General features: G+C 49.1%; 1 protein-coding gene across 1 annotated transcript in view; it reads left to right on the top strand.

Annotated features, from left to right (window-relative positions):
• Positions 1-7,544: 7,544 nt before the first annotated feature.
• Positions 7,545-14,488, top strand: part of CD81 (CD81 molecule) — a 33,824-nt gene continuing 26,880 nt past the window's right edge. The window contains exon 1 of the mRNA XM_038138126.1: positions 7,545-7,697. Coding sequence (XP_037994054.1) covers positions 7,632-7,697 — 66 coding nt within the window. The 5' untranslated portion in view covers positions 7,545-7,631. The remainder of the gene's footprint in view (positions 7,698-14,488) is intronic.

Below are 14,488 nucleotides of genomic sequence, written 5' to 3'. Positions count from 1 at the left end.
AGGAACTTTTTGATAAATGGTGCCAAGATTTACACAGTGTTGAGAAGAGTGAGAGAGGGATTTTGCTGGGAGAAGAGCATGGAGCTGAGCATTGGGGATGTAAGCCAGCAGCCAGACAAGGAAACACCTGCAGAGCAGTGAGCCTTCCTGGGGCTTGCTCTAGAGGAAGCTGTTTGTTATAAGCATGTCAACACTCCCCCTCTGCTAGGAGAGAAATCCTATTTATGTAGGCATTTATGGGAGAAAAAAAAAGTAGAATTTTCAGACCAAAGGTGCAAAGTTAAATATTTAGTTGTGAATTGGCTCCAGCTACTTGTCAATTAAGTTGCAGCAATTATCAGTTATTTCCACTAAGATCATCTGGGCACTTGCAGTCTGCCTCTCTGTGAGCATGCCTTAGCTTCTGCTCATGAGTTACTTTTTTCCTTTTACTGTAGACAACTCCCCAGCTCTATCCGAGGCAACAGGAAGAGGGACCAGCATGAGGCCGGGTTGCTCTGGCCTGTGTGGCCACCTTTGGGGCTACCTATAAGCCTGTGGGGCTGGGGAGCATCAGCCCATAGGAGCAGCAGGAACCTTTTGTGCTGCTGTCCACCTTTCACTGCCCATGCACTGCTCAGGCACTGCTCTGCCAACAGGGACATTAAATTCCATAGACACCCTACATGGGGCTCACCATATGCTCATAGCTGGACTGACCACAGCTTGCTTATGAGCCAGAGGAGCTTTTCCAGCTTTTCCACTCCCTCTGATGGCAGTGGATGATGCTTAGAGCACTTGTGGAAAGCTCTGGTTACATAATACAGTAACTCTCTACAAAGATTTGGTGGTGAGGAGAGTGAGAATCTTTCAGCTTTGTGGTGTGCTGTCTTGACTCCAAACTGGTTTGCTATTTCCTGCCCTTTTGACCTTATGTTTGAGAGTTCCTACTGTCCTTGAAATACAACTTCCTCATGCAGCAGCCCCTTCACTATGCAGCTTGGATTGATGCCTGCAGCACCAGAGAAGACACTGCTGAGCAAGTCCTTGCAAAGCCTGAGAAGCTGGCAAATCTGGGTGGACCCTTGCAGTGCTGGAGTGTAAGGAAGCCAACTCCTGCCAAGGTAAAGCTGTGTTTATAAGCTGCAGACACACAAAATATTTTTGGAAGTAATAGTTGATAGACACATGTTTTTCTAACCAGGTGCAGAAGTAATGCATTTGGAAAAGCAGCTGGCTATAATTCTCCTTTAGAAATGTAGCCAGAGATGGAAGATGCCCCACGCAGATCTCGGCCAGCACAGCTGAAAGCAGTTGAGGTCAGAAGCTGCTGTGAATACACAGTTAGATCACACACATCCTGCAACTTTCACATGAAGTGTCATTGCAGCTCTGTATTGGTAATATGCAGCTGGGGAGAAAAGTGATCTATTTCTTAACTGTGTAGTTCCTCTTCTGGGAGAATAAGCAACTGGCAGCAAGGATCAAACCTGTCCACTAAGAGATGTAACAATGTGTGGGACAGAGGGAAAGAACCCGGGGGTGAAGAGGGAGAGCTCTGGAGAAGTCTCAGAGGCTGTTTTGAACAAACACAGGCTGTATGTGTTTTGCAGCTTTTGGCCAGAGCTGTCAAACCCATAACTGACTACAGACCTGCTAGTGAACCCACTCCACTCCCCACCATGCCATCCCTCTCACCCTCAGCACAAAAATTCTGCTACCTTCATCACCTGGCATTTGGGGGTCCCTCAAACAGATTTATACCTGGAGGCAACCTGCATATCTACCCCTGCCAGGAGGGTCAAGGGGAAAAAAAACACCTCTGTTTCTGGAAGGGATATATGTGGTGGTTGTTCAGCTTGCAAGGAAGTGGCACATCTTGGAAGAAATATGTTCAGACAAGCCTGGAGGTGCCCAACAACAGCTAAAGCCCTGCTGTCTTCCAGTTGCTATTCCCTTAAACTCCAGCAAGCAAAGAAGAAAGGTCCTTCCCAGCATTCCTTAGAGGAAGATGCATATCCCTGTGTTGCTCACCCTGGAGTCACTGGCAGTCAGCTAGCTGGGTTGTTTATATTATCCCAAGACAGAATCCCTGTCTCCCCTCAGCATCACTGAGTGCTATTGTTTAACCCCTGTGTGCAGCAGCTTGCTCACGGACGTGCTTGGTTTCTTCTTAGCCCTGTTACATCAGCAATGAAGTATTCCAGTCTTTATTCACCTACTAATGAATTATACATCGATTATACAATAAGAGCTCTCTGCATTGACGGGCTGGGCTCTGGCACCTCCCAAAGCACAGCTCAGCCCAGCTGTGACTCAGTCTTCTCTGGTGCCCTGAGAAAAATGAATGTTCACTTTCTGGGCTCATGAGCTAAGGAGAGAGCTTCTGCTTGGATGGGAAGCCCGCTTGGGTTTTCACTCCCTCGGCTGGAGCTCCAGCAGGAGCTGATGCTGTCCTTCCCCCACCACTTATATAACCTGACCTATCACCATAGATACATTGATATAAATATTTAAAGATGGCAGGGAGACAGGTCAGGCAGATGGGAACCATTTGTTAAGTTTATTAGAAACAGAAACTTCAGGCTCAGCTACAGGTCTCTGCTTGCTGCATCCATCTCCCCTGAGGCTGCAAGGCAAGTGCAACCCGCTGCACTGTCACAGTGCTTTGACTCAGCTTATAGAGATGGGCATGGGGATTTCTGGATAATCAGGCACCATCCTCTCCTGCTGGGGCACAGAAAAGGTATTCTAAAAATGTCCCCTTAGACATGAGAATTAGATTCCTCATATTGTTTTTTCTCTATTCAAAATGAAGGTGTTGGCTGGCTCCCCAGGGGTGTAGACAGGTCTCTTCTGAGGTTATGGAGCTCCATAGGCCAGTACATACACTGCAGTTTGCTCAAGTCTCTTCCTTGAAAAACAGCATTGAGGGGTGTTAGCAGGCAAGGAAGTTACCCCTGAGTGCTCTGGGACTGTTAACCTCCCACAGAATGAATTTCTGAGTTTCTTATCATGCATCTCTAAAATGTCCTATTTAAAGATCTTTGGTGATGCTGCTGTTGTTTGTTTGTTTGTTTGTTTTTTACCACCTGAGGTAAATTGAAAATTCAGGCTATTTCTGTAGTATTTTTCAAAAAAAAAAAAAAGAAGTGGTGGTTAAAAGCTAGCTAGGACCTCACCAGCAAAATGATGTGCATTTTTTTCCCATGGTTTATCCATCACTTTTGAGCTGGCTGAGGAGGGCAGGGGGATTGTCATGCAAGCCCAAAGCATGCAGCCAGAATATGACATCAGCAGCCATCCTGTGGGTAAGGGATTCCCCTCTGCTCTCCCAGATCTCCTGGAGACCTTTCACTGGGTGTTTAGAGCCTGCCTTGATGGTCATCAGTTCTGGTGACCATCCTGGTTGCCAGCTGCTCAGGCCCATGTAAGAGCAGGGGACGATGTGTGTCTGTCCTCTCCCCTTATCCCCACCCCCCTCACTTTTTATAAAACAAAAGGAGTTTAAAGGGGAAGCAAGGCAGGTGGGCATCTCTGTGGGATCATCAGACTGAAAGCCCCAGGGATTGGGTTTGCTGAGTCCCCTGGTAAGGGATGTTCAGCTGAACTCGGACCGGGAGGCAGCATCTGCTCTAACGACCCTGGTGAGTCATACCCAGAGGTGCCAAAACCCACAGGCGTGACACTGGCTTTTATAAACAGGTTCACAAAAAACCCCAACAACCCAAGCCAAACAGACAAAAAAACACTGCAAGTACCTCCTCTCTCAGCTGCTTCACTGTGCCTGCAAACCCAATTGCAGAAGCACATTCAAATAGCCTCTTGGGGACGGGTTTATTTTTTTAATTTGGGGTTTGGGGGATTTTTTTTAAAAACCTTTTTAGAGTGTTTTGGTTTTTTTTGTGGTTTTTTTTTTTTTTTTTCCTTTCCGGGATAAAAGGCTTGGGGGGAGGTAGGTAGCTTCCTCACAGCCCTGCCTTCAGCTGGCTGCTCTGTGAACGACTTCACGCTCTGAGCACTTGAACCAGCTTTTCCTCCTGAAGAGGGAAGTCATCAGCCCTATTCATAGCACTCACACTCAATACTGGCATGTGACACCCAGACACAAACTGAATTTTTGCAAATTAGCTTTACTTATTTATAAAGAGCTGGTAAAGCCACTGAGAGCCTTGGAAAGGTAGTTGTGGTACTTTATAGACTGTACAGCAAGTAATGCAGTGTGAGAAATGAGTACAAAACATGAGAAATGAGTGTACAACACCTGAAATCACACCCAGTCCGGGGAAACAGTGTCTGTTATCTTGTCACTGCTACAGTGCATTTTTCTTCCGGTACCTAAAGGCCAAAGTTTTCAAATATACCCAGCTGAGCTGCTTAAAATAATAACAACAAGAAAGGACAAAGCTTGAAATACTTTTCCACTTCCAACTTTTGGAGAAGACTGTTGGCACGGCCACTTTAAACCAGTAGGCTTTAGGCTGTAACTGGGAGCTTCTTGTTCTAGGAGATGGTGGGACTGTGCCCTTGCCACAGCTGTCCCTGAGCAACATGTGCTCCAAAGAGCCTTAAGGAAGCTTCGAGAAGCAGAACTCTGTTGGCTCCAAAGCAAATTGTTGCCTAATACAATTTTTGGAGGCTACAAAAAAGTTTATTTCTTGTTTTCCATTTCCCTTCACTCCCCAGCATAGGAGGAAAAAAGGGCAGAAAGCAAGAGAAGAAAAGCCACAGTGGCGGGGGGGATAAAAACAACACACAAAAAAGCAATCCTAAGCTCCCTGGAAGCAGTTTCAATGCCAGCCTTGTGGCAGTGATTGCGCTGCTCTCCAGTGCACAAAAGTTGATTTGAGAGTCATTTTCCCTCATAGGTGGTGGGGCTGCTGCTGCTGATGGCCTTACTGCTGCTGGTTCCTTCCTCTCCCACTCACAGACTCTCCAAGCAGCATCTCTGAGAGTTTTTCTGGAAGCAGCTGCCTAAGTGCACAAGAGGCTTCTTGGTTCATATAGTCTCCTGGTTTTGACCTCTACAGTTTTTTCTCTTTTCTCTTTTCTTTTCTTTTCTTTTCTTTTCTTTTCTTTTCTTTTCTTTTCTTTTCTTTTCTTTTCTTTTCTTTTCTTTTCTTTTCTTTTCTTTTCTTTTCTCTTTTATTTTCTTTTCTTTTCTTTTCTTTTCTCTTTTCTTTTCTCTTTTCTTTTCTTTTCTTTTCTTTTCTTTTCTTTTCTTTTCTTTTCTTTTCTTTTCTTTTCTTTTCCTTTTCTTTCTTTTTTCTTTTCGTTCGTTTTTCTTTCCTTTCCTTTTTCTTTTCTTTTTTTTTTCTCTTCTGTTCTCTTCTCTTTCTTTTTTCTTTTCGTTCGTTTTTCTTTCCTTTCCTTTTTCTTTTCTTTTTTTTTTTCTCTTCTCTTCTCTTCTCTTCTCTTCTCTTCTCTTCTCTTCTCTTCTCTTCTCTTCTCTTCTCTTTTTTTTCTTTTCTTTTCTTCTTCTCTTCTCTTTTTTTTGGTGGGGGGGTATTTTACTGTTTACAGCTGTAAAGGACAGAGATGCAGAAAGGAAGATATTGTGGGGCACTGTGCTGGAGCAAGTGAGCAGCTCTGGGATCCTGCCGTTATCATTGGGACTGATGAGCAGGAGCCCCACAGGATTACAGCTATTGCCGTGACCAGATGGGTCATGCTGATAATTCAGGACAGCAGTTACATGCATAAATAGCCTGGTGAACCTCCTGCTTTGTTGGTAAGCCTGGATGAGTGAATGTGGCTTAGAGACAAAGGGGTTATGAATCCACGGCAAGCCCACAATCAGGGACATACTCAGCATAAGTAATTAGGGAACGGAGCCAACTTCTATTCATTCCTGGTCCCTGCTGCCATGTAGGGCATGGGCTGTTACTGAGGGACACAGAAAGTTTTGATGAACGTGACAAAGCCCTGGACCCACTCATCCTTGAGGGCAATGGGATGATTTTGGAAGAAGCTGAGTTAATTTCTACATACATGTGTAGGAAATGTGTGATAGCTAACAGCTCATTCCTGACTATGGGATGCATGGCTGGGAAGACTCTGTCAGAGTGTGCAAATACTTGGCTCAGACGCTGCTCCCTGAAATCCTTCACGGGAGGGAGGTGGCCAGGCAGGAAGAGGGCAGGTTTCCCCACACGACGCTGTGGGCGGGTGTCAGATTCATATTTAGCTCAGTGAGGTGCTGACCTTGGCTGGAGCTGCTCACTGATGCCTTTTCCAGGCATCCTCCTGTGCTCTGGTTATGTGACTTACCACCCTGCCCCTGGAGAAGTGAGTGAGCTTCCTGGAAGCATAACATGGGGTTAGAGCAATTTATATTTCTAAGGATGAGCGAGTGGGCCTGAGTGGGTGTCAGCTGAAAGCTTGGGATATTTCTTCCTGCTTCTACTGGTAGCTTTGAGAGGGAAGGGGGTTAACTAAAATTCCCAAGCCTGTTGATATGTGTGACCCTTTTTTAAAATTTTTTTTTATTTTTTACTTTTCTTGGGGAAAAAGGGGGGAAAAAAAAGGAAAAAGAGAAATGGGAAAAGAGGTAAAGGAAAACAAAAAAAAAAAAAAAAAAAAAGAAATAAAAGAAGAAGACAAAGAAAGGGGGGAATCTCTTTGGTGGGCAGCCCTGAAGCCCCCCTGATGCTCTTGTTACCCAGTAACCAAAGGAAAACATCCTGAGTGGTTCTACTGAACTTGATGCAATTGCTTGCAGTACCAAAGACACAAGCTTAGACAAAAACTATTCAGCAGAGCAGATTTTGAGATAAAATAAGAAGTGGAAATGAGGAAACGCTTCTCTGAATTTCAAACTGATAGTTTTAATGCAAAAGACTTTTGCTCTGTATTTTTTCGAGGGTGAGGGGGAATCCCCTCATGAATGCACCCTCAAAGTTTCCTGTATAGAAATACAAAACCTCCTGCAACCTATTCACAGAGGTTTCTCCCTGCACTCCAGGCTGCCTGGGGATATTTAGGAGGTGGCAGCAAGTTTTAAGGGATGGTGGTCAGGTTTGGGAGGTTCCTACAGCCCCCCAACACCTGCTGCTGTGGCTCCTACTTGTGTGTATGAAATTTTGTAGTGAGCTGCCCCTGGAGGGCGAGAAGAAAGGAAAACCAAAGAAATAAATAAGAGCACATATAAAAAAGGGGAAAAAAGAAAAATGGGGAGATGAGAAAAAATGAGTGAAGATGAAAGAAAGAAGGGAAAAAAGAAGAAGGGAAAGGAGAGGAGAGGAAAAATTAAATAAGGAGGAAAAGGAGGGAAGGGAAAATTCAAAAGATGAAGAAAAAAGAAAAATAAAAAATGCGGATAATAGAAAAAGGAGGGGAAAACAAAAAGGAAAAGAGGAGTTAGGAAAAAACAGAAACTGGGAAAAGTGGGGAAGAAAAAGGAAGAAAAGAAAAAGAAAAAAAGAAGAAGAAACCGGGGAAACAGCAGACAACCCGCGGTTTCGGGAAGGCGAGGGGGATGTATGTGCCATCCCCGTGTCCCGGGGCGTGTCCCGGGCGTGTCCAGGGGCGTGTCCAGGGCGTGTCCGGGAGGCGTTTCCGGGGCGGGGCGCGGGGGCGGGAGCGGGGCGGGTTTTCTGCGCCCGCCGCCGCCCCGGTCAGCCAGGCAGCACAGATTTGGGAGAGCCGTCGCCATGGGAGTGGAAGGCTGCACCAAGTGCATCAAATACCTCCTTTTCGTCTTCAACTTCATCTTCTGGGTGAGCACAGGGGCGGCGGGAAGCGGGGGCTGAGCCCTCCCAGCCTTTAAATAAGGGGGCTGCAATATGGCCCGTCTGCCTGCGCCTGGGTTTAGCCTCCTTCTTGCCCCCCAGCCTTGAGACTTACTGTCTGGGATGTGCCTTAGGGGCTGCTTATTTTTCTTTTCCTTTTTTTTTTTTTTTTTTTTTGGAGGGCGGCGGGGCTAATCATCCTTTGCTTTTTCATTTTAATGCGTGCCTATGTATGTAATTGTACACGTATATCTATTTATGTCTGTTTTTTAAATAGATATGTAGAGGGGGAGGTGGAATCGTAGGATGGTTTGAGGTTGGAAAAAACCTTTAAGATGCTCGCGTCCAGCCGCTACAGATGTTTACGGGCGCCTTTTGGGGCGGGGGGCAAAGGCGGAGGGGGCTCCCGCAGGCGCTCTTGCTGCGCTGGGGAAAGCGGCGCTCCCCAGCCGGGGAGGGAAGGAGGGAGGGAGGGATGCAGGGATGCTGCCAGGCGGAGGGAGAGAGGGGAGGGGAGGCGCCGGCCGTGCCGCCCGCCGCAGAGGAGAGGAGGGGGCGTTCAGCAAACACGGGCGATTCGGGGCTGGCCCCGCGCCCCCCGCCCCGCAGAGACCCGGTCGCCCTGGCCCCGCGCCGGGGACCGCTGCCCCCGCCGCCCGGGAAGTTATTTTAGGATGCAAATTCTATCCAGGCTGGAGAGGCTGCCTTTCCTGAGAAAGTTTTTCTTGAAATAATCCATCTAGACATGCGGCTAATTTAGCAAAAGGCGGCGTATCCCGGTTTCCCTGCGAACCAGGTTTGTCCCGGTTAGAAACAGCCTCCGGCAGCGCGAGGTTGGCTGGCAAGAGTCCCTCTCTCCCTGCTCCTGCGCTCGGGGGCAACGAGATATGCCCGAGCAGGCTGCTGGTTTCGCGTTTTAAATGCTCTGGTTTCCATTCCACAGAATGCTTTTTTGTCTTGGAAGTGAGTCCAGCCCCACCCTGGCAGTCAAGGCACCGCTTGGATGCCCCTTGTCCAATGCCCTGTGCCCCTTGTCAGACATCCCACTCTGTTGTCGAGGATTTGGGATTTTTTTTTTTTTTTTTTTTTTACAGCAGCAAATGTAGCTAGGAGGGCTGGGAAGTGGGAAGGGACCAATGGCTTCCAGAGCAAACCCTGCGTTGGCACCTGGAGTGGCACTGCCTGGCTGGAGCCTCTGCCTGTGGACTCCTCCCTGGGGGTGCCTGGGGAAGCTCTTTGGGGGGGGTCCCCATCCCTGGGGGGTGAAGGGCTTAGCCAAGGGGGTGCTCACTTCAGGCCTGTTCGCCTTGTGTCTGGGTTTAACCCTGGCCGAGGGGGAGGTGACAAGCTCTGATAACAACGGTGTTAATTGATACCTGATGTGTTGCCAGCTGCGCGAATGAGAGATAATTCCGGGTTGGTTTTTTTTAACCTTTTCCTCCACCCTTAAAATGGCCGGATGGAGGCGGGTATGGTTGTCTGTGAAGTGTTGTTCCTTCCGAGTTACTGTGCTTATCCCAGGTTTTTTCTTGCCTTCTGGTCCCGATTTCCTGCCATTCTTGTCGAAGAAGCTGCCGGCTGTGCTTGCGAGGAAGGGTCTCCTGGGTGGCAGGAAGGATGCCGGGGTCTCTGCACAGCCACCACTTCTCAGCGAGATCAGTTGTTCACCTCAAAGTCTTGCAGAAGAGCTGATCTTATTTATAAATGGGCATTTTGCTTCCAAGAGGAATTGCCAATCTGTATAATTTCCCCATTATGACTTCTGGTGTCTCGCCCTACCCTTTTGGAGAGTGCTCCCTGTGAGAGGGGGTAGATCTTTCAGTTCCTCCCCAGGAGGGGTGCCTGTGAGCTGGGACCCACTGGCTCCCCAAAACAGCTCCCAGTGCTGGACTTGCTGGTCCCCTTGCACTGTCTCCTGTGCGGACTGGGAGCCTGGTCTTCATTAGAATAAACGATGCTTTCTGTGCGGCTGGCCAGCTGAATGGTGATTGAATACCAGATCATGGAGTTTTCAAGCCCTGTTGTGTTGCTCTTTAAACTAGTAGGTGAGGGGAATTTTAGGTTTACCACAAAGGCAGGTTAGCTGCCAGCCTGGCACCCCCAGCTGGGGAGGGATTCTGTGGTTAACAGGAGAGTGCGATGGTCCTTTTTGCGGGGGGACATTTAAGGACAGAATGTGGTGGTGAGCACCCTTACTGCAGGCTGGCTGTGTTGGGAAACCACCTCTAACCACAGGGAGGTGTGAGACAGGGCACCTGCAGCCCTTTAGTCCCTCCAGCTGGTTATTATGCAAGGGCTGATGGGCTCCCCGTGCTTATTTGCTTATGATTTGCCTTGTGTGCAGCTGCTGCTCGGTGCTGTTGATGAAAACAAGCCAGAATCAGAGCCCGAAGTTTGGCAGGCACCATGCTGAGCTGCACAGGAGCTTGTTCTAGTGCCCAAGAGGAAGAAGGAAGCAATTCTCATCCTTAGTTACTCTGATAACTTTTTTATATAGCCCAGCTATCCCGCTGGAGTGTAAATAAACTAACACCCCTCTGGCTTCCTCCCCCTGCCTTCCCCTGGCAGCACAGGGGGAACTTCACAAAGCTGCTATGTTGAAAAAGGAAAAGGTGACCTTGCTGCCAGCTCCTCGTTCATTGTACCTGAGATGTTTCTGTTTTATTTGATTTTTTGGGGTTGCTTTTCCTTTGTGCATGCATTCTTGAGAAGAAGATGCCAAGATTGTGCTTCCTCCAGGGCTCCAAGGTGGCTCTCGAGGGAGCAGCAGCTGCTGCATGGACCACGTGAACAAATGAGTGCCTGTCCCAGGAGAGAGGTCCCCACGTGTTTCACAGTGACACCCACCTACTGAAGTGGTGGAGGAGGCCACGGTCAGCACCTGCAGGCTTCACCTGGTTAGCAAAACACAGGGCTGGAAAGACAAAAGTTTTTCTGTGCTGCCAAGTTGTCCTGAAACCTTGGGGTGGCTGATGGCAGGTGGACACTCTGCCCTGTGCAGGAGAGGGAGCAGTAGGTGTTACTGGGCAGTTTGGTTGGTGTGGTGGGCAGCCTGAGCAGGGACCTGCTTTTCCATCCCATCCCTAGAACTGGGATGGCCGGACTTTGACTGCTCTCCTGAATTTTTCAGGCCTGATAGCAGAGCTCAGTGTGTGGGGCTGAACTGACCACTGCTGCACAGGGTCCCTGGGGAGGCTGAAGGAAGCCAGCGAGCTATTTTAAAATATAATTAAACATAACCAAGGAGGAATTGACTTGCTTGGAGAAGGATCGCTCAAGCTTATTAGCTAATACAGCCCATGGCAGCCTTCCAGGTCGAGAGCACCGCTGGCTGCCCTGGCAGAGAGGTGTCTAATTAAAAGGAAGAGCTTGCTCCTAATGCCGTTTTCCAGGCACTGTCTAACTCTTCTGTGTGTTGAGGGAATGCCATACAGTCTGGCTGCAAAGGGAAGGAAGGGCAAGAACAGAGGGAAGGTGGAAGTGAGAGTCTGTCTCCACAGGGGTGATTGAAAGTGAAGAGGTAGAGGAGCTTGGTATTTTCTTGTGCAACACCGGAAGATCTGTTAACTGTAGCCTGGAGTCTGCAAAGGCTGCTCAGAGATACTTGGTGTGGGTGATGAGAGGTGACACTGTGGAGAGGTGGCAGCTCTCTGTGGCAGTTGTCCCACGGTGATGCTTTTGCTGGGTGACACGTGACCCTCCCATTGTGGTGAGGAGGTGGCTGTGTACCACTGCTCACAGCTTTAAACGAAGAATGGAAGATCTCAGGGTTCCTGTAGCTCTGAAACACGGGTTTGAAATAGCTGTGGACTAACAAAGTAGCCTGGATCTTGCTGTGGGTGCAGGCAGGGCTCAGCACTGCTCCAGTGCCACTGATGGCAGTGCCTGGCTGGTTGGGCTGCTGGTCTGCCTGGGAATTGCAGAGTCTGGTGAGCAGCAAGGACCTCATGCTGGCCCTCATGCTGGCATCTTCTTCCACAGATTTTGTTTGGTATCCTGGGACAGTGTACAGGCAAGCATATTTCCATGTGTGTTTGACCCTGCAGCTGCTTAATACCTGTCTTTAAAGGACAAAGGAGAGGTTTCCTTAGCAGGCACAGTACCTGCATTCAAGTTTTGTTGCTGATGTCTCTCTGGGATGTTTTAGGGCACTCTGTCAAGTGAGCACAGCCCTTCCATCACCTACAAAACCTCTTCTGAAGTTTCTATGTGCAGAAGGTTTTTTGAAGAGATGGGTGCACCCTGCCCTGTGGGGGTACCCGACTGCCCTTAATGGGCTGGGCTGCCTGAAAGGAGGGAGCTCGGGGATCGCTCTGTTTCCCTCACGTTATTCTGCTATCAGCTACCATAATACTTATCTTCTGCAAGAGAATTAACAGTGAGAAACGCTTTGATCCTGCACTGTGGAAGTGCCTTTCACTGTACTATTAAGAAGGGAAAGCAGTTGTATCCCTATTGTAGTTAAATGCTTATGTACGGGGCCAAATTAATTTTAAAGCAATGATCTCAAATTGTTTTCCTCTCTGCTGAGGGTAGTTAGACCCTGGGAAGTGCTGCTTCTGTCTGCAGCAGGGATCAGGCTGGGGCAGGCTGGCAGCGGCCTGTGGGCACGGTGCTCCCCATTGTAGGATCCGCTCCTGGATTTTGGTGCTGGATTCCCATTCTCCTGCCATCCATCAAGCTTTATTTGGCCTCTGGCATGCTGCTCCTCTGGGAGTGTTCCTCTGGAGCTTGTTTTGAAAAGCTCTGCAGTGTTGTAGGGCTGGTAACTATAGGCACCAGTGGAGAATTTCGCTCCGGCTGGCAGCTCTATTAATAGCCGCTGCTGGAAGGTGTGCTGCTGGGAGCAGGGCTGCAGGCTGCTCTCCTCCTCCTGCCTGCAGGGCATGCTGCTCTTCCCAAATGCCTTTCCTGCAGTTCCTGGGCAGGCCTTGCCTGCAAACTTTCAGCCTGACCTTTAGTGGCTGTGGAAGTATGGCTGTGGAAGCACCATGGCTGTGGAAGGCAGGAGAAAGACCTCTCCTGTGCTGTCACAGAGCCCTATCTGCCACTGCTGCCTGCGAGTGCCTGTGCCAAGATAACCTTCTGGGTTGTGTGCCTCTCACACTGCAACTCTGTGTCTTAGTGAAGTCCCTTCCCTTGCTTACACCCTCCCAAGGGGTTCCAAGGCATCCCGCAGTCCAGCCCAACATGCAGCCCAGCAGTGATCTCTAGCACATCTCACCTTAAAATTTCAACTGACTCTTTGGTGTGGAGACTTGACATTGCGACATGGAGATGGTCTCAGCATGGAGCCCAAGTTCCCAGGTTCCTGGAGCACCATTCAGCTGTCAGCCCTTTGCTGCACCCCACACCCTTTCAGCAGTTCCATGAGGTGCAGCTGTTGCTGTAGAAAAAAACCTAATCTTCTGCTTTCCAGGAGGTGAGGCACAGGCTGTGGGAAGGTGTGGTGCTACTTGGGCACATTCCGTGTGTCCCTCTCTTTCCTGACTCAGTCCTCAGGCTGGTAGTGCAGGACCTGTAATGTGCTGGCATGGATCTTGCAAGGGCTTGTACTGCCCTTCCAAAGGCAGTTTCCATCAAGTTATGAGTCTCTATCTCCTTGTTTTTTCTCTACTCATGCTGCTTCACCTAGAGACCCACAAATTATCTGGGAGTAAAGCGTTCAACCCCAAATTAGTAGTTTGTTCCTGGCCATATGAGGGGCTTCTTGCATGGGAAGATATTTCAGCCTTGGCAAGCCACTTTACTTTCTGCATCCTGGTTCCCCACACCTGAAAGGAGAGGCATTCCTTGTTACTCCATCTCAGCTGCTTTGCAGGTAGTGTTGGAGAGGAGCCATAAGGAGCCGTGACTGCGCTTCTCAGGTGGGGTCTGGGTGCTGCCCTCACGAAGGGCTCTGCTTCCAGGCGGTGTAAGGGAAATTGGAAACCTCTGCAGCATGAGAACCTGTTAAAAATCTCCAGGCGTCTGCCTTAATCATAAACCAGCTAAAATTCATTAAGCTTTCTTGGCAGCATCCTGCTTCTTGTTAGTAACTGTGGTATTTCCCAGGCATCGTGAGTTCTGCCAGCAGCGTTTTTCCAGCAAGGCGAGAGCCTCTCCCAGCCCTTGGGCTCTCACAGGTTGGGAAGCAGGACCTGCAGGCAGGGCCAGCCGTGGCTGTGGGAAGTGGCACTGCTAAAATACAGCATCGTGAAACTGCTGGCACCTCCACAGGATGTCTGTCTGCTTTGCTTTGGCATGCCTGGCAAGCTGCCCTATAGCCAGAACTTCTTTCTTCTCCTCCTCCCTTCCAGGAAATCTGTTTCAGAGATGGGTGGAGGGAAGGGAGCAGGAGGAAAAAGGCTGAGGGCAGCTGGAGGGACCAGGGGAGGTGATGCACGTCCTGGCATATGCAAGTTTTAGGGAGCAACAGGTCAAGGTAGGGGCAACTCAGAAGTGGGGTACACCACATTAACAGGGGAATGGGGTCATTCCTAATTCATAAGAATTTCTTGTAGAGAGGAGTGACTAAGCTGTGAAAAATAGGCTTGCTCCCTTGTTCCACAGCTGGATCTGGAAATTTTAGGGTGAACAGCATGTCCATTGGTGAGGCTCAGTCCAGGAAGGAGCCTCACTATGTGCACTGTGGATTGGGCAGCAAACCAGGGCTGCACGCCTACTTTCACCATGGTGCTCATCTGGTGATACCTCCTCACATGGGCTACCATCCCATCCCCCCCTTGGGGACACAGGGCATGCCCTTTCCTGCCCCTAGGCAGCATTCCATGGAGACT

The sequence above is a fragment of the Motacilla alba genome, chromosome 5 (assembly GCF_015832195.1).
Source record: "Motacilla alba alba isolate MOTALB_02 chromosome 5, Motacilla_alba_V1.0_pri, whole genome shotgun sequence".
Classification (NCBI taxonomy): domain Eukaryota; kingdom Metazoa; phylum Chordata; class Aves; order Passeriformes; family Motacillidae; genus Motacilla; species Motacilla alba.
The sequence above is the reverse complement of the archived record's forward strand: the minus strand, read 5'-3'. Positions and strand labels throughout refer to the sequence as shown.